Below are 20,979 nucleotides of genomic sequence, written 5' to 3'. Positions count from 1 at the left end.
AGGTTCCAGAAGGCTGTGGGACCATTCACAAAGCACAGCATGACTAACGCACGCACAGTAGGAAGTCAGCTGGTAAACCGCAAGCTGTCACAGTTGGCTTCACACACTAAAGATGCTGACGCCAGGGACCCGGAAAGTGAAGAACTAGCCCAGGCGAGGATGGCATTGGATCCCCAGACAGGAAAGAGCCTTATTATTAAAATCAGCAGTAATAATATTTGTAGTTTTTGACTTTTAATTTTTTTCTGGCGTGAACAGCCGCTAAGCTTTGCAAAGCATGACTTAGTACTTGGTGGCAAAACTCTTGTTGGCAATCACAGAGGTCAGATGTTTCTTTTAGTTTGCCACCAGTTTTGCACACATCTCAGGGGGGATTTTGTCCCACACCTCTTTGCAGATCCTCTCCAAGTCATTAAGGTTTCGAGACTGACGTTTGATAATTCAAACCTTCAGCTCCCTCCACATATTTTCTATGGGATTAAGGTGTGGAGACTGGCTATGCCACTCCAGGACCATAATGTGCTTCTTCTTGAGACACTCCTTTGTTGCCTTGGCCATGTGTTTTTGGTCATTGTCATGCTGGAATACCCATCCACGACCCATTTTCAATGCCGTAGCTGAAGGAAGGAGGTTCTCACCCAACATTTTACGATACATGGCCCCATCCATCGTCCCTTTGATGCAGTGAAGTTGTCCTGTCCCCTTTGCCCATAAACAGCCCAAAGCAAAATGTTTCCACCTCCATGTTTGACAGGGGGGATGGTGTTCTTGGGGTCATAGGCAGCATTCCTCCTCCTCCAAACAAGGCAAGATGAGTTGATGCCAAAGAGCTCAATTTTGGTCTCATCTGACCACAACACTTTGACCCAGTTCTCCTCTGAAACATTCAGATGTTCATTAGCAAACTTCAGACGGCCCTGTACATGTGCTTTTTTGAGCAGGGTGATCTTGCCAGCTCTGCAGGATTTCAGTCCTTCGTGGAGTAGTGTGTTACCAATTGTTTTCTTGGTGACTATGGTCCCATCTGCCTTGAGATCATCGTCAAGATTCTCCTTTGTAGTTCGTGGCTGATTCCTTGCCATTTTCATGATCATTAAAACTCCACGAGGTAAGATCTTGTATGGAGGCCCAGGTCGAGGGAGATTGACAGTTAATTTGTGTTTCTTCCATTTGTGACTAATTGCACCAACTGTTGTCAGCCTCTCACCAAGCTGCTTGGGGAAGGTCTTGTAGCCCATTCTGGCCTCATGTAGGTCTACAATCTTGTCCCTGACATCCTTGGACAGCTCTTTGGTCTTAGTCATGGTGGAGAAATTGGAATCTGATTGATTGCTTCTGTGGGCAGGTGTTTTTTATACAGGTAACAAGCTGAGATTAGGAGCCCTCCCTTTAAGAGAGCACTCCTAATCTCAGCTACCTGTATAGAAGACACCTGGAAGCCATAAATCTTGCTAAATGATAGGGGATCAAATACGTATTTCACTGATTAAAATGTAAATAAATGTATACCTTTTTTGAAATGCATTTTTCTTGATATTTTTGTTGTTATTCTGTCTCTCAGTCCAGGTTCACACTGAGCTGCGGGAATTAAGCCATTGCGAATTCAGCTGAACTCACACAATTTCCCTCCCGCATGTCAGTCCCAATTTTGCCCATGATTTCAGAGACATCTGTGCAGAAACTGCTTTTTGAAATTAGTGCAGCGCAGAAGATGCGGTGTTGCACCAATTAGAACGGTGTCATTGACGGCAATTGCCACCGATTTGATATACGATTTGACATGTCAAATCACATGTCAAAACACTCCAGTGTGAACCAGTGTTAAATTAAACCTACCATTAAAATTATAGACTGATCTATTGTTGGGTACTGGAAGGCGATACTAGCTTATGTGACTCAAATCACCACCATACCATTGCAACAGTCCATGGTAATTTGCATGCTGGGCTTGATAGAACAAATTATCCCTGCGGTAGCGAATCGCACTCTGGTGGGGTTGCTCCTATTCTAAGCCTGCAAAGCCATAGCCCTCAGCTGGCACAAATCTACTCCCCCTCCCCTCTCCCTAGGGAAACAATTAATCAACAACAGCTTACCCCTCTACAAAGACACCTACGCCAACAGAGGCTGTCCTCAAAAATATGACAAGTCCTGGTCCAATTGGCTTGCAGACCTCTCCACAGCCTCTGAAGTTTAAACCTCTAACTTAAGTTTAAACCTCTAATTAAACTATATATCCAGGAAACCTCATGCCAGATCCTAATTGTATGATGCCTTAATCTTAATATCCTGTCTAGTTCTGTGCGCCCAGGACCGGCAAGGACTCACGACCCCAGGAACTAGCCTATTGTACCCATTATAGTGACCCTTATTTCCTTATCTGCTTAATATGATTGTATACGAGATGATATGTCCCTTGCATGGGTCACCCAGATACTTGTAATGACCAATGTATGTTGTTGTGTTCTGTTTTTTGCATGTTTTGAAAAACAATAAACAGATTTTTCAAAAAAAAATTATAGACTGACCATTTCTTTGTCAATGGGCAAACCTACAAAAAAGCAGGGGATTAAATACTTTTTTCCCTCACTGTACTCTAATCCAAAAAAAAAAGAAATGTTTTGCCTAAAGTTCCATTTACACCACTGAAGTCATTCTGTAAATAAAATGTCAAAGACTTTTTTTTAAGTTTAACTTTTTTAAAGTTTATCTTCCTTGTTAGTATTTTGAGATATAATACCCCATGGAATAAAGGTAATTAGCAGCACAAGAGTATTCATCAGGGATTAATAGTCTTACAAACTCTATCATGTAGACATAGAATCTGATCTCTCAATTCAGTTCCTGTGAACATTTAAAATAAACATGGACCAGGCTCATACCAATGACTATGTGTATATAAAGGAGACTTGAGTCGAAATATATTTGTTTTCACTTATATAACTTTATAAGTTATAAGTATGCGGTATAAGACTTATGCAGGGTATTTACCATGATAACTTCAGGTAAGCCACGTAGACCAAATATCTTAAAGCTGAACTGCGGGCAAACAGCTAAATACAGAGATAACAGATGTATTTTAGCTCTTTTAAATACTTAGAATTTGCATTTCTGTTTATTCAGCCCAGATAGTCACACAGTTCTGCTACACACCATAGCCCTATCTGACAGGGTAGGCTACCTGATTTTTTTTCTCTGCTACAGGTTATAGGTCCCCTTCCCCAACCTGCAACTGGACAGTGAAAGGAGAAGCAGGAGTCTGATTAGCTCATCTTTCTTTCTCTCCGCTCTCTCTTTCTATCAGCATATACTTTGGGGGGCGGGGGAGTGTGCTGCAGCACAACTGATTGGTTCTGTTTGCTGCTATTCCCTCTGAATCTGAGCTTTGCTATACAGGAACTGTAAGGCGTGTATACCAGTGAAATTCAGGTACTTACACTGCTTGCATTTAAAATATAAATTTGGTGATGCATTTATGAATACTAGCTGTAATAATTTACAGTTCCTTGAAAAAGTCGTCATTTTACAACCAAAAATGTAAATGTATTTTATTGGGATTTTATGTGACAGACCAACACAAAGTGGCACATAATTGTGAAGTGGGATGAAAATGATAAATGTTTTTTTAATTTTTTTTACAAATAAATATTTGAAAAGTGTGGTGTGCATTTGTATTCAGCCCCCTGAGTCAATACTTTGTAGAACTACTTTTCACTGCAATTAGAGCTGTAAGTCTTTTTGGGTATGTCGCTACCAGCTTTGCAAATCTAGAGAGAGACATTTTTGCCCATTCTTGTTGTCAAAGCTCAAGCTCTGTCAGATTGTATGGAGAACATCTGTAAAGAGCATTTTTCAAGTCTTGCCATAGATTCTCAATTGTATTTAGGTCTGGACTTTGACTGAGTCATTCTAACACACGAATATGCTTTGATCTAAACCATTCCATTGTACCGCTGGCTGGATGTTTAGGGTCCTTGTCCTGCTGGAAGGTGAACCTCCGCCTCCAGTCTAAAGTCTTTTGCAGACTAACAGGTTCTCTTCTAAGCCCTTGTATACACGGTCGGAGATTCCGACAACCAAATCCGTCTGAGTTATTCCGACATATTAATTCCGGACCAGGTCCGGAAGTGATGTTGCATACACACGGTCGGACTAAGTTGTCGGAAAATCCGATTGTACATAACGTGATGACTTTATTTCGTTACAACGGGATTACGTTCAGACTCGTAGCCAATAGCTTTGGTCTAGGAATTTTATCTGAGCATGCATGGCACTTTGTCCGGCGGAGTAGGCTACACATGATCGGAGTATGACCGATCGGAGCATTTTGTCGGAAAATATTTCCGGCAAGTTGGAAAAGTTGGTCCAATGGATATTCCGATGGAAACAGTCCGATGCAAACCACACACAGTCGGAATATCCGACAAAACGCTCCTATTGGAAATATTCAGACGGAATCTCCGACCGTGTGTACAAGGGCTAAGACTGCCCTGTATTTGGCTCCAGCCATATTCCCATCAACTCTGAGCTGCTTCCCTGTCCCTGATGAAGAAAAACATCCCCACATCATGATGTTGCCACCACCATGTTTCAGGGTGGGGATGGTGTGTTCAAAGTGATGTGTAATGTTAGTTTTCCACCACCAATAGCATTTCCTTTTAGGACAAAAAGTTCCATTTTGGGCTCACCTCACTAAAGCACCTTCTTCCACGTGTTTGTTGTGTCCCCCACATGGCTTCTCTCAAACTACAAATGGGACTTCTTATGGATTTCTTTCAACAATAGCTTTCTTGTTGCCACTCTTCCATAAAGGCCAGGTTTGTGGAGAGCTGTGGATCTCTGTAGCTCCTCCAGAGTTACCATGGGTCTCTTGACTTACTTCTCTGATTAATGCTCTCCATGCCCAGCCTGTCAGTTTAGGTGGACAGCCATGTCTTGGTTTGCAGTTGTGAGATACTCTTTCCATTTTTGGATAATGGATTGAATAGTGCTCCATGAGATGTTCAAAGCTTGGGATATTTTTTTATTAACTTAACCCTGCTTTAAACTTCTCCACAACTTTATCCCTGACCTGTCTGGTGTGTTCCTTGGCCTTTATGATACTGTTTGTTCACTGAGGTTCGCTAACCAACCTCTGAGGGCTTTACAGAATAGCTGTATTTATACTGAGAATAAATTACACACTGGTGGACTCTATTTACTAATTAGGTGACTTCTGAAGGCAATTGGTTCCACTAGATTTTAGTTAGGGGTATGAGAGTAAAGGGGGATGAATACAAATGCACACTTTTCAGATATTTATTTGTAAAAAAACATTTATCATTTTCCTTCCATTTCACAATTATGTGCCACTTTGTGTTGGCCTATCACATAAAATCCCAATAAAATACATTTAAATGTCAAAAACAAAACAAAATGTCAAGGGGTATAAATAATTTTTCAAGGCACTGTATGTCTTGCCTGAAGTTCATCTCTAATGTTGGGAATGATAAATCTTTGTACAATGCATGCAACTGTAATGCCTTGTACACACGGTCGGACATTCCGACCACAAAATCTGTCTGATTTTTTCAGACGGATTTTGTCCTAAACTGATGTTGTATACACACGGTCGGAAAAAGTTGTCGGAAAATCTGATCGTTCGGAATGTGATGATGTTCGTTCATTACGATGGGACTAGTAGCCAATAGCTTTGGTAGCCAATAGCTTTGGTCTCATAATTTGATCTGAGCATGCGTGGCATTTTGTCCGATCGGAATTCCCTACAAACGATCGGAAAAAGTCAGATCAGATTTTTTTGTTGGAAAATTTGAGATCTTGCTCTCAAATTTTTTCCATCGGAATTTCTGACGTAAAAAGTCCGATCCCACACACGATCAGATTTTCTGACAATATAATCCGATCGGACCTTTTCCATCGGAATTTCTGACCGTGTGTACAAGGCATAATTGAAATGCTGGGAGGCTATGACCGTCTGGATTAAATGCCAATCTCTCATAATCGTATTGTTCATTTTAAACCTATGGAAGCCCAATGTATAAATACCTACACGACCATTGGTAATCTTTGTTGTTTGTTCTTTACCTTCTTATTACTGTGCAACATTACTACAATTTTCTTGCCTTTGCAGAGACTGTGTCCCGGCGAAGCGTTAAATGAAATGTTGCATGAGAAATGGGGCTGATGCCATTGCTGACCACGTAAGAAAGCTAATTGCCAGACTGCTATGCTGGCACACTGTCTTCAAAGGTTTCCAAATCACTGACTTAAAGTTGGACTCCAAACAAATAATTTTTTTCCCATGCAGTTATGCTGTGCCCAGGTCAACTACTTGTTTTGTCTACGGGTGAGCAGAAAGCTTATACTCAACCGATCCTTCAATCCTCCAGAGAACGGTGCTTCCTCACAGTCCAGAGGTGGCCTGTTCCTGTTCTATGGAGTCCGCTCTAGGCGTGATGATGTCAAGAACAATCCACTATTCAAAACCACAGATCAGAGGGGATCCCGGACCGGTCTTGTCCTGGGAGGATTGAAGAAGTAGGTAAGAATATCTCTGCTCTCCTCTGCTCTAGAAAAAAACAAGTGTTTAACCCTTGCAATGTGGGCACAGCCCCACTGCATGGGGAAAAAAATGTAAGTTAAGGTGGCCATAGGTGAACTCAAATTGAGCCAATCCAACATGGACAGGCAGAACATTGATCGTTGTGTGGCCAAGCCTGCTCAACAAAATTCAATCCTTTGATCAACTTCTGTTGAAGGGATGTGCTTAAAACATTTCTCCATAAGCGGCTGCATCATTGTATTCTTGCAGCAATGGGAGCTGCTGTTAAAATACAATGTCCTGATAGGGGTATCCCTCCATCTGCCTGGCTTGTGCGAATGGAGGAAGCTTTTTTTTTTTTTTTATTCGGCCTGCTGGCTGAGAGAAAAAAGCTACATGTCTATGGCCAGCACAAATACATCAGCAAAATCAGACGTCCTTTTCTGCATGCTTGTTCTGAGTCTGTGACTCAAAGGATTGAAACAAATAGTCAGTGTGACAGCCAAATGACCAATCCAGACAAGGAGGAGACAGGTAAAAATATCTGTATGTCTATTAAAGATAAAAACAATACACTACACACTTACAGTATAATGGTAGAGTAGTATCTCTAGAAACAATATACTCCTTGAATCATACAAATACTAAAACAAGAATAAAAATTAAATGGAAAAAATAATGGTGTTAAAACCATAGGGCTGTGGCAAACACCACAGACAACAGTCTTTATGAAGCAGATGGATAGGTGGACAGTTCAGAGTATTATCAAGATTCAGCCACTTTTCTCTTAGCGTGCACCTTCCACCAGAGTAAGAATGCAATTATCCACCTCATGAAGCACACTCCCCCAGGGGGTTCAAACTCACCAGACGCCACTATCAAGAAAGCCTTGAGTAAATATGCACCAATCGCTCTGTGCTGGGCCACCACTTATCCAGAGGATCCACTGATATAGGTACTCCAATTGTATCATAAAACACAAGTATTGATATACATAGCGTAATCCTGTTTATTATAATGCAAAATCCCCATACAGTGGAAGCCCCCTTAATCCTAGCTGCTTACATTTAAAATACAATTAACAAGCATAAAAAAGTGTGTAAATGGCGCTGTCATCATCTCCAGCCTTCCGCTGGAAGTGTGCTGTTCCTTGCAGACACCGCTTAGCACTTCCGTGTAGAGGGCAGGTCGTGGTGGAGAGCACAACGTCACTTCCGGTATCCGTGCTGGTCACGCCCTGACCGGTTTCGTCATCTGACCTCAACTGATACCCTCTGTTGTTGGCTAGTAGCGGGAGGACTAACAATGTGCACTCCATTATATCGTGTAGTGTAGTGTAGTGTAGTGTAGTGTATACGTTGCTGGGAATGATTTATGCAAGAATGAGTGGCGGAACTATACGGCACGGTGTGACACACAGGGCTTCACATCAAACTGAAATATTTGGGCTTATGGACTATAGCACTCAGCAATACCATCAATAAAATATTGGGTAAACAGATAGAAACAGTGCAATTACAAAAATCAGATGGACTACCTAGTTCACCAAGCTGTCCGTAATGAATACAAAGATAATGTAAATAAAATGGAACACGCCCAAAACAAAGTGTATAAGGAGATGTGGCACAAGAATATAGCATCAAAATAAATGATGTAACTAATAAACTACACAACCCAGCAGAACAAACACATATAATGATAGCAAAAATTATGAAAATTAACATTCTGGTGGATAGACTGCATACTTAACACAATGAGAAAGGAAATGTCTCCCCTGGGACTGCAGCCAGAAAGTAACAATAGTGTATACAAAAAATATAAAAACTGAATGATGAAAACTCTGGTCTTTACACATGCAAAATTTTCATAGTTATATAATTTATTGTACAATAAATTAAACAACAGATATACAGTATCTCACAAAAGTGAGTACACCCCTCACATTTTTGTAAATATTTTATTATATCTTTTCATGTGACAACACTAAAGAAATTACACTTTGCTACAATGTAAAGTTTTGAGTGTACCGCTTGTATAATAGTGTAAATTTGCTGTCCCCTCAAAATAACTCAACACACAGCCATTAATGTATAAACCGCTGGCAACAAAAGTGAGTACACCCCTAAGTGAAAATGGGCCCAAAGTGTCAATGTTTTGTGTGGCCACCATTATTTTCCAGCACTGCCCTCTTGGGCATGGAGTGCACCAGAGATTCACAGGTTGCCACTGGAGTCCACTTCCACTCCTTCATGATGACATCACAGAGCTGTTAGATGTCAGAGACCTTGCTCTCCTCCAACTTTCCGTTTGAGGATGCCGCACAGATGCTCAATAGGGTTTTGGTCTGGAGACATGCTTGGCCAGTCCATCACCTTTTCCCTCAGCTTCTTTAGCAAGGCAGTGGTCGTCTTGGAGGTGTGTTTGGGGTCATTAACATGTTGGAATACTGCTGTGGCCCAGTCTCCAAAGGGAGGGGAATCATGCTCTGCTTCAGTATGTCACAGTACATATTGGCATTCATCGTTCTCTCAATGAACTGTAGCTCTCCAGGGTCGGCAGCACTCATGCAGCCCCAGACCATGACACTTCCACCACCATGCTGGACTGTAGGCACACTTGTATTTGTACCCCTCCCATGGCTGCCGTCAAACACGCTTGACACCATCTGAACTAAATACGTTTAACTCATCTTATTAGACCAAAGGACATGGTTTCAGCAATCCATGTCCTTAGTCTGCTTATCTTCAGCAAACTGCGAGCTTTCTTGTGCATCATCTTTAGAAGAGGCTTCCTTCTGGGAGGACAGACATGCAGATCAATTTGATGCAGTGTGCAGCATATGGTCTGACCACTGAAAGGCTGACCCCCCTATCCCTTCAACCTCTGCAGCAATGCTGGCAGCACTCATACGACAAACTTCTTATAGCCTAGGCCATCTTTATGTAGAGCATAAATTATTTTTTTCAGATCCTCAGAGAGTTCTTTGCCATGAGGTTCCATGTTGAACTTCCAGTGACCAGTATGATGGAGTGAGAGCAACAACACCAAAATTAACACACCTGCTCCCCATTCACACCTGAGGCCTTGTAACACTAACGAGTCACATGACACTGGGGAGGGAAAATGGCTAATTGGGCCCAATTTGGACATTTTCACTTAGGGGTGTATTCACTTTTGTTGGCAGTAGTTTAGACATTAATGGCTGTGTGTTGAGTTATTTTGAGGGGACAGCAAATTTACACTGTTATACAAGCTGTACAATCACTACTTTACATTGTAGCAAAGTTAATTTTTTTTAGTGTTGTCACATGAAAAGATATAATAATATAACTTTTGTGAGATACTGTAAATAAGTTAAAAGAAGTTACAAAATGTAGAGAGATATACTATATCTAGGATCTAGTTTAAGGCTGGGTTCACACATGTCCGGTGCAAATTGTATGTCCATTTTCGCTGTGAATAAAAAAAAGCATTTGTTCAGCAGTTCAAGTGCATTTTTGATCTGGTTCTGATGCAAATTTGCAAAGTTCAGGAAGGAATTTTTGTCACAGCTTTGATTTCAGTGCTGACCAATACATAGTAGATAGATCAAAAGGTAAAAAGGTAGTGGTGCGCGGTACTATGGTGAAGAATCTAGTTAAAACAGGTTTAATATATTCAATAGGTACTCAAAAGATTAGAAGATAAATGTAATATCGTCTCCACTACAGGTAATAAATGGAACGTAGAAAAAGAAAAGACAATATATGTATATAAAAAATATAAAAAAAAAATATATATATATATGTATATATAGTGAGGGACCCTCACTCCTATGCGTAGTAGTATTTTGAGTGGTAGACAAATGGATAAGAAAAACAATTAATGATAAATAAGACTGGTGGTCCCAATGCGATTTTTTAGGTAGCAGAGTTGCATAAAGTGGCAGTGCTGAATATAAAGAAGGTCCGTGAAAATAACTACTACTGTATTTGTTTCAGTGACTAAAGTACTATACATAAAATAGTGGACGAAATAAAAAATATATAAAGTGAATCACCATGCGATTTGTTAAAAATGACGAAAAACGCATACAAAGTGCTAGTGCTGAACAATAAATAGATCTGAAAAGAAAATCTGCTAAGTCAAAGTATATGTGTAACCGTGTGCAAAAGTAATCATTAGCTAGATAAGGCAAAAGATGTAAGTAATGCTTGCCTTGTGACTAAAGAAATCGCATATGGTGTTAAAGCCAAGGGAGGGTTAAGCAAAGTGACTCTGTGCGGGTGTCTTTATACCATAGACTTAAATATCGGTGCAGTGCACTAAATTGAATCATACAATCAAAGAAAATAAATCAAATTGTTGAATCAAAACAAAAACGCATAAACGATCCAAGTGTTGGTGAGAGGGAAACAACCCTCTGGGAATAATCCAAAACAGAAGGAAAAAGGTGCACAGTATTATAATATTAATATTAGAAGAACCCACTAAAAATAGGAGCAAGCTGATATGGGGCTAGATCAGACCTTCCTGGGCCACATTGGAAGAAAAGGATGAGCAGAAAGGTCAGGCAAATCACTAGTTAACGATCACTGATATAGATAATGTACCTATCTCAGCAATAAAACTTCATTTGTTTGTAATATTTTTATTATGAAAGTAAAAGAGGACAACATAAAGCTAGTGCAATATTCACAAGATTTGTTTTTGATAAACAAATTCATCAATATCTGGTTGGATGGATGTAGTAGCTATCAATTCTCAATGAATTCTCAAGGTACTCATCAGATATTTAAGTTCTTATTTTGCCCTTCATGTGCTTCATCCTTGGAAATATTTTCCCACAAATATAGGTGCTGCCGAAAACTGATGACACGAATAAAGAGTGATTGTGAAGAGTCAGACAGGTTTTTTTGAGAAGATAAAACTTATGAAAGTTCAGTAAAGAGACACTGTAAAATTATCTTTGGCCACATGTGCTTGCTAAGTGTAAATGCGTTTTTTATAAATACCTCAAAAATCTGTATTTTTAAGTACGTTTTACATTTTTTGTTGGATCGCATTCATATTCCTCCTGGGCCGCAGGTTGGACACCCTGGGCTAGAAGTATAGATATCATTAAAGATTTGTATTTACTCCTAAATTCTTAATTTAACTAGACATGTGCATTCGTTTTCGTCCGAATGCATTTTCGTCTGAATTTCAGGTATTTTCGTTTTCGTTTTGACAAACGATAACGAAAGTGCAGAATCCGAAAAATGAAAGATCCGACATAAATAAATGCTTTATTTTCATTTTCGTTGTTACAACAGTTCGATATAGAATAGGAGATTCGACGAACCTGTGGTCGAATGTGCCTAACCTTACCTCTATTAGTCCAGGATTATATAGAGAAAGTATTCGACAGAGAGAAAATATTAGAGAGAAAAGATATGACAGAGAGAAAAGATTCTAAAGTGCTAATTTTAAAGGCTAATATGCAAGTTACTGTCCTAAAAAGTGTCTGGGGACCTCGGTCCTGCCCCAGGGGACATGTATCAATGCGAAAAAAGTTTTAAAAATGGCAGTTTTTTTGGGAGCAGTGATTTTAATAATGATTAAAGAGAAACAATAAAAGTGTAATATTCCTTTAAATTTCGTACCTGGGGGGTGTCTATAGTATGCCTGTGAAGGGTCGCATGTTTCCCATGCTTAGAACTGTCCCTGCACAGTGTCATTTCTGCAGGAAAAAAGTCCTTTAAAATCACTTGCGGCTATAATGAATTGTTGGCTCCCGTAATACAGAGAACACTCATTGAAAGTCATGGATAAAAAAACAGAAACCTGCGTTACATCAGAGGGGGGCGGGTCACCCATACGTCATTGGGGAAGCCCATTCGCGTCAGAGGGGGTGGGGTCAGGTGACGGGTGGCCCCGCCCTCCGCATATAAGAAACGTCAGGCTGCCGGGATCCCGCAGTGTCTCCTCTGTGGAGACAGAAGATGGATGGATGCGCTACGCTGGATCAGATCAGTCATCGCTGAACCCAGAGAGATGATCATCTATCGCTGGATTGGATTACCACTGCTGGAATCTTTTTTTATTTTTTTTTATTTTTAATAATGGACTTTTTCAAAAGTGTGTTTGTCTTATTTAACAATTTTTTTACCCTTTCTTTGTGAAATGGTAGGGGTATTTTTGTACAACAGGGGGGGCGGGATCTGGGGGTCCCCTTGTTAAAGGGGGCTTCCAGATTCTGATAAGCCCCCCGCCCGCCGACCCCCACCACCACCGGCCAGGGTTGTGATGATGAGGCCCTTGTCCCCATCAACATGGGGACATGGTGCTTTGGGGGGGACCCCAAAGCATCCTCCCAATGTTGAGGGCATGTGGCCTGGTGTGGTTCAGGAGGGGGGGGCACTCTCTCGTCTGGTATGGATATTTAGGGGGAACCCCACATCAATTTTTTTTTTAATTTGACACAGGGTTCCCCTTAATATCCATACCAGACCTGAAGGGCCTGGTAATTGAATTTGGGGGAACCCCACATTTTTTTTTATCAATGACTTTCAATGAGTGTTCTTTGTATTACGGGAGCCGACAATTCATTATAGCCGCACGTGATTTTAAATGACTTTTTTTCCTGCAGAAATTACACTTTGTGCAGGGACAGTTCTAAGCACAGGAAACATGCGCCCCTTCACAGGTATACTATAGACACCCCTAGGTACGAAATTTAAAGGAATATTACATTTTTATTGTTTCACTTTAATCATTATTAAAATCACTGCTCCCGAAAAAAACTGCCATTTTTAAAACTTTTTTTTGCATTGATACATGTCCCCTGGGACAGGACTCAGGTCCCCAAATACTTTTTAGGACAGTAACTTGCCTTAAAATTAGCACTTTAGATTTTGAACATTGAAGTCCCATAGACTTTAATAGGGTTCTAAATTTCACACGAAGTATGCTATATACTAGCTCTGTCGAATCGTCTTTATACATTCGACAGACACCATAAGCCTTCAAAGACAGATTCAACCGTAATTCATGTGGATTTTTGGACGAAAAGCAAAATAAATAAAAACTAATTTCGGGAGAAACGAAATAAATTTATTTTTCGGACGAAAACGAAATTCCGAAACAAAATATTTCACTCTGCACATGTCTAAATTTAACAATTTTGGGGTCAGAGTATCTAAAATAAAAATCCAAAACATTTCTGTATGGCGCAATTTTTGACACCTCTCTGCAAAAGATTCATTGTTAGGAATGGCTTCAGTGGCACAGACTTTAAGACCTTCAGTTCTCTTATGTTTCAGTGTAAAATGTCTCATTACAGTATGGTCCAGATCCCTTTGTCCTATCAGAGCCTGGTGACAGATAAACAATTGGCATTTTCTGAAGGAGAAATCAGCGACAGCCACTTCCATTTTTATTTCAAGACAGATTTCTTTTCATGTCCATCTCAGCTTATCCAAACCCAATGTCACCTCAAGACAAAAGCCAAAGGCTGGCTGCAAAGTGTATACACACCTGTAGTGACTTTTATATATATAAAAAATAAATAATAATAATTAGCATAAAGAAAGTAAATTAATCACTATTAAGAATTTGCAGTAAATCAGTTAACTCCTTTTTTATAGGTAATAGGTACACGTTAACTACAACACAATACTAATTACATAACAACAAATAACAACTACATTACCAAACTCTGATATCAGTACAGCGCTTTTGCAATTACTGAACTGTTCTGAAATATAGAAATAACCAAAAAAACTAAAACTAAAATAAACTAAATTGACTCTATCTTGCTCTGAATCCACCAGATATGACTAAAAAGTCTTAAATAACCACTAATTAAAAGTATTCATTACTTGGGAGCACACACATTCGTGTTCAGAATTATTCTTTTTTTTTATGCGTTATATTTTTATTGTTATAGGCAGGATATAATGAGAATATTTAAAAGCATTGGACTATAGTAGAAAACATTGATATTTACATAATATATAAGATGTAAGTTGACATTGGTGAACAGTCAATGAGTAAAAATGATTCCATTCCTTATAGTACCAATTTAATTCGGTAAATTGTAAAACATGATAATAAACAGAAATTGTTTAAAAAAAAAAAAAAAAAGGTAAATTGTAATACAATTGTGGTCCAGAAGCAGACAGGGCGAAAAGTGTAATGATATTTTTATAATTATATAATGCATTGGTGGCAAGGTGTTCAAGTATTTAGAAAAGTATTTAGAAAAGTATTAAATATATTTTTTCATTAGTTGCAAAAATCTTTATTTTGTAGAACCAATGGATAGATGGGATTGAAGTTTGCCATTTACATTATTTCCCTATTATACATGCTATCTAAAAATGTATCGTCACTAAACAGTACCCTGGAAAATGTTCCTATTGTCCTGAAACCTCCTGAAAATTGCTTTGTACTTCCTGGTATGTGACTGTGCCCCATAGCTGTATGCGTGCCACATGAGATCATTTAAGACACTGCTGTCTCTGACTGCTGACCTCATTAGATTTGGTGATGTCATTACTGTCTGACTTCTGCTCACTGTTCTCCTTGCTGAGGAACTGCAGTGTATGGATTATCCAGCTTCGGCTTCATTTGTTCTTTGGATCTGTGCTTATTCAGCCCTCCTGCTGCTACATCGGGAGGGTAGACCCTTCTCACAACCGTTTGGCCTATCAATGAACGAAATATGTAATTGCCATAAAAAAAGAGTGATCTCCGATGACAAAGGTTTAGTTTAACCAATAAATGTTAGCATCACTGATATCTGCTTAAAGGAAACCATTGACCATCTGGCCATCTGGTGTTCTTATAGCTCAGTTTAAAAAGTCCATCCAGCTCAAACTGATGTCTTATTACTGTGTTGGATTGTCACCTGTCAGGTTTTCAATAACATGGAAATCCCACAGAATAGAAATCCCGCTAAGACTGTACCCACTTCCAAATTCTAAAAGGTGACAAATCTGCTTGATAGATAATTAACCGTCATAATGGAGGTCATATCTGAGATCTCAGAAAAAAGATCTCCCACTGTTTGGATTGCCAGGTTTCTGGAAGGCTGACAGATGTGTGTAGTCAAAGAATCTTCCTAAGAAGTCAAAGTATTATTTATTCATAAGCCTGATTATCATGGCATTTTCACAACATAGTTCTATATCCAGATTTTCTTAATGGGAATAATGAAGCGGAACTACACAAAAGTTGAGGAATTCATTCTTCTCGGGTTGACCAGACGCCCAGATATACAAACTGTGTTATTTCTGGTATTTCTTATCAGTTATATTACATCACTTATGGGTAATGTCCTTATTATTTTTGCCAGCAGGATAAGCCCCCGTCTCCATACACCAATGTATTTTTTCTTGAGTAACTTATCATTTATGGACATTTGTTTCACCTCCAGTATAGTTCCCAAAATGCTGATAAATTTTTTATCACTGAAGAAAAGTATATCATTTGATGCCTGCTTCACCCAATTGTTTATACACATGGGTGTAGGAGGCTCGGAATGCTGCCTTCTCCTAGCAATGGCTTATGATCGTTATGTGGCTATATGTAGCCCATTACACTATACCACCATTATGCATCCAAGCTTATGCGTGAAAATGGCAAGTGGCTGTTGGATTGTGGGCTTTATAAACTCATTAATACACACATTATTTGCACTGCAATTGCCATTCTGTGGCCCAAATGTCATTAACCATTTTTTCTGTGAGATACCATATATAATAGAACTCTCCTGCACAGATGCTTCACTTAATAAGACCATTATTTTTTTGTGTGCTATGTTTGTGGTTATGGGCCCATTTTTCTTTATTCTAATTACATATTGCTATATTATCTTTAGTATACTTAAGATCAGTACGTCCGTCGGCCGGAAAAAAGCTTTCTCCACTTGTGCTTCACATATTATTGTAGTCATCTTATTCTATGGTACAATTATTTTTTTGTACATGAGACCAGGAGACACTCATGTGGCCAACCAGGATAAAATGGCCACCTTGTTCTATAGCGTTGTGACTCCAATGCTTAACCCTTTCATCTACACCTTGAGAAACAAAGATGTTAAAGGGGCGTTACTGTGGATTACAAAAAAAAAGCATGTGTCAGAATGAGAATAGGAACTGGAATTACATGTATATAGACCAAACCCAATGCACCACTCTAGACCTGCTCCTTCATCTTGTCTCTAGACTCCAAGTGAAGGTTTAAAAAAAAAGTCTTCGTTTGTCATCAGATGAAAATAAGTTGACGAGAACTGCACTCCAATCTGTGCTCTTGCAGATCATTTTACTAAAAGATCTATAATATAGCTAAAGCCATAATATTGCCTAAAAAACAATAACTTTTCGTGAAAGAATAGAAGAGTGGGGGACCTCAAACACAAAAATAGAAGCTAAACCTAAAGGTTCATCCTTACACTCAAAATAGTTATTGATAATTGGAATAGCTTAATAATAGAACTCATGTTTAGATCATCCTGTCATGGTATGCTGTTACAAATTCTATCCCTTATATACTACTCATAATTATTAAAAACAGCAATACTTATTATGTACTTTAGTCAAACCCTAATAAGGCTAAAAATCTGCAAAAAGACTCCATATCATATCAAACATAAAATATTGGAAACACTGCAATAGCCCTTATAATATTACTTCACAAAAACGTATTGGAAGTCCACCAGGAACAACTATACAACAAACGTTGATCTATATCATGTATACCATGAATAAAGAAGTCCTTTTGATTTACAAGATTCTTTGCTGACCCAAGAAGATGCAGCGTGCATACGACAAGTGAATATAATTTTTAGAGCTAGGATTACACCAAACATCACCTAGTTCTTTTAAAAGTACTATTGCAACAATGTTTTGTGGACAAAGATGATGCATGGTGAAGTTTTTGATGAATTTGTGTAGAAAAATAAATCTGAAGTATGAAGGAGAATGTAAAATTATGTGGGGTGTCTTTGCTGCCTTAGAACCTGGCAGCTTGCAGTCATTGCAACCTGGAGCTAATAAACTCCAGGTTGGACAGGAAAGTAGAAGCTGAGGTCTTTTGTGGTGAATTAAATCTTAAAATAAGTTGCATAATTTCATTGATCCACATTTCAAAGCCTAGGAGTGTATCAGCAAAAATGATCATAACCGTAAAAGAACATTATTTTAAAATGGAAAAATCATAGCCCTGACCCGAATCCCATTGTATCGCTATGGCACAATCTCAAGCAAGTTAAAAATAAACTGTACATAAATCAGTCAAGTATACTGAAGGCTGTGGATTATACAGGGGAGATAAACCCTTATTTTATCATATGTGTTTATTTAGGAATTATCTTGATAATTTTTCGGTGCTCACTCTGCGATTCCGATTGCTGGACTTTGATCGCTCCCCTATCTGATTTCCTCATTTAAACAACTGGATTCTGACAAATCTATTTATCATACATATGATGGGTAAGTTCTATGCCATCACAAACATTTCCCTCTGTGAGACCCAAATAGCTGTAGACCATCTGAATGGGGCTTCTCTTATTCCCCCCTGTGTTTATATTTTGTTGTTGGATTTTTGTATACATATGTTACTTTATGATGTTCACCTGTATATTATGATTCTGTATCCAATTGTGTTTGTTATGTATCTTATATTTCTTTTTTGTATCTTTCATAGCCAATATATGCCTTACATCTCCTGAAGAAGCTCTATAGCAAAACATGTAGAGCCCAACAGGCATTTATACAGCTACTTTAGCTTTATATGAACATTATTGTTCCTGATTACATTGTGATAGTTTTAACATGTATTTCTGTATTCTTAAGAGTTAACATTGTTTACTTCTTTTCTTATTTTGGTATCAATAAAATATTCTTTATTGAAAAATATATTTTTTGTTTATACCTATGGCACCAGTAAAATCCATCTTTCCAACTCCATATAAGTTCTACATGTAATGTTGTGTAAATGTTGCAGTGTCCTTGTGGCCTGCAATATGTGTTTCATACTATGCAAGCCCGACATGTACGGTTGGGGGAACAAGTGGCTAATATTAAGAGGGGCTTAAAGGGCATAGTGCACAGGTACACAAAAAAGACCCCTCAGGTACTTTGTTCTTAGATACTGACAAATAAGTCCCCACGTTGAAGGGGCAGTTCCATCAAAAGAGAAATCTCTGAATTAGAAACTAGATGGATCTGTGATTTAAAAGTTGTTTCCTCTCATGGGTTAAATATTGAGTGGGATGTCAATGTATTTATCAATAGCCAATTTAATTTAAATATTTCGACACCCAGAGCCTTCCCGTCCACCGGAGCGGAACGGGCCCCACCGGAGGCCCTGGGCATACCAGTAGGAGCTGGGGCATACCTCTAGCGCGGGTGCGCTGTTCGCGGAGCTCCGGCCGCCCGGCAGGACAGTCCGAGGCTTCGGCCTACGGCGGCCATCTTGCTCCACCCGGAAGCCGAGCTCCGGCGCACTACAAAGCCCAGCGGCTGTTTCTACAACCTGCAGGTTGCCGGGGACACCCAGCCTGCCATCTAGAGCCCGAAGTCCTCCCTGAGTGGCCCTGGGATCATCCAAAACGGTCCTGGTAAGTGACGGCGGCCATCTTGGTACACCCGGAGGCCTCTCTGTTCTCTCTGGGCTCAATCCGTCCCCATCCACCTTCAGGAACACTCTAGCCAGACCACCAGAGACCCCTAAAGGGGTTATTAAAGGGGCATGTACTTTTCTCTGGCTGCATTTGCTGACAAGGCTCTGTCTTCAGAGAATTAGAGGGGCGGCCATCTTGCTACACCTCCGTGTCTTCTGGGCCCCATTCTAGACTCACTGACCCCCTGGAAATCCTGGCCGGGCACCTTCAGAATTATACGGGGATATCCTTGAGGACCAACCCCCCCTTATTACATAGGCTGCTGATACAGATCCAGAGACCCAGAAAGGTGGCCATCTTGGTTCACCCAGGCTGCTGTATGCACCCACACTCTTGAGCTCCCTCATTCTTACAAACCTGGATCTCTACATACACAGCCACCAAAGCAGCCCAACCAGATAGTGCCCACCTGGGGTCTCCGTCCGTTCAACTCCGCAGAGACACGGAACGACCATGTCTGGCTAAGGAAATGTCCAGCTGAGTCCCGTGATCGCCCGTAGCGGACAGGCTATACCTCAGACATTGCACATACCTGAACAGCATGTCCACACACAGCTCTCGATCTACTGAGTCTGTGGATCTCCAACAGGGTACAATCCAGCGATACCTGCTCCGTACGTCTCAGTCTGATCCCCGCACTCCCAGAGACAAGATGACACCAGCGCGTAATCCAGGAAAGAGCAAACCTCCTCCTCCTACTCAGCCGACAACGGACAGCGGCGAGGAATCAGATGACCCCCCGACCCAGCACTCGGTCCTTTCAAGTGTAGCGTCCAGATCCGGCACCACTGTTGTCCCTCTTCCAGGTGCAGTTCCTGGAGCCATTGCCCCTCCAACCTCAGGAGAATTACCTAGGTCTGAAGCGTCGACTCTTCTGGCGGCCTTCCGAGCGGAGTTTGAATCCTGGGCAGTCAAAATGGAGTCCTCACTCCACAAGGACCTTCAGGCCATCCAACAGCAGGTCTCTACCAATCAGACCGCAATCTCTACCCTAACTGATACTCAATCTGACCATGCTGCCCGCATCACGTCTCTTGAGCGGGCCTCCAAAGAACACTTGTACCGTATTCGTCAACATCAACTGCGCATAGAAGACGGGGAGAATAGGAGCCGCAGGAATAATATATGACTACAAGGCATACCGGAAGCCACGGCGGGTACAGACTTGAAACCATCTGTCACTGCCATCCTCAACCTAGTCCTGGGAAGAGAGACTATGTCCCCTATTGAGATAGACCGGGTGCACAGAGTGGGGGGGCCCAGGAGGAAACATAGTGACCGCCCACGTGACGTCCTATGCAGGGTTCACTATTTCACCCTTAACCACTTCCCACCCGGCCAATGTATATATACGGCGGGTGGGAGCCGCCTGCTCCTGATAGGACGTTCAGGAACGTCATTCAGGAGCAGCGGGATCGCGCCCGCGCAGCGGCGCGATCCCGATGTGCTCGTGTCACCCGGACACGGCACATCTCAGATCGGCAGGAGGGCTCTGTGATTGGCCCTCCTGATCACATGACGGCCGTGTCCAATCACGGCCGTCATGTGATGTAAACAAACAGCCGGTTGCTAGGCAATCGGCTCTCCTCTCCTCACACGGAAGTCACCGCTGAGAAGAGGAGAGCAGAACGCTGCAGCCGGCTGATGATCAGTGAGTATGGGCTGCTTTTCACAGCTTTTTACTCACTGATCATCAGTGTAGTGTAAACACACAACACACCACACAGTGAAAACACAGTCCCCACATATGTCCCCAAAACACACATGTCCCCAAAACATACATGTCCCC

The 20,979-nt window shown here is 40.7% G+C and overlaps 1 protein-coding gene across 1 annotated transcript; it reads left to right on the top strand.

Moving 5' to 3' along the window:
• The first annotated feature begins 15,708 nt into the window (after positions 1-15,708).
• LOC143960611 (olfactory receptor 2B8-like) lies at positions 15,709-17,102 on the top strand. The gene has a single exon (XM_077469379.1). The coding sequence runs from the start codon at positions 15,709-15,711 to the stop codon at positions 16,651-16,653; it is 945 nt and encodes a 314-aa protein (XP_077325505.1). The 3' UTR covers positions 16,654-17,102.
• Positions 17,103-20,979: the final 3,877 nt, after the last annotated feature.

Source organism: Lithobates pipiens, unplaced genomic scaffold (genome assembly GCF_037356315.1).
Source record: "Lithobates pipiens isolate NorthernLeopardFrog02 unplaced genomic scaffold, aLitPip1_a1.2 Scaffold_8, whole genome shotgun sequence".
NCBI classification, from domain to species: Eukaryota; Metazoa; Chordata; class Amphibia; order Anura; family Ranidae; genus Lithobates; species Lithobates pipiens.
Note: the sequence above shows the minus strand (reverse complement) of the source record. Positions and strands in the feature narration are given on the sequence as shown.

Bases quoted from the DNA above. Each gene is read 5' to 3' on its own strand.
- LOC143960611 (XM_077469379.1), top strand. From the start codon at position 15,709: ATGGGAATAATGAAGCGGAACTACACAAAAGTTGAGGAATTCATTCTT.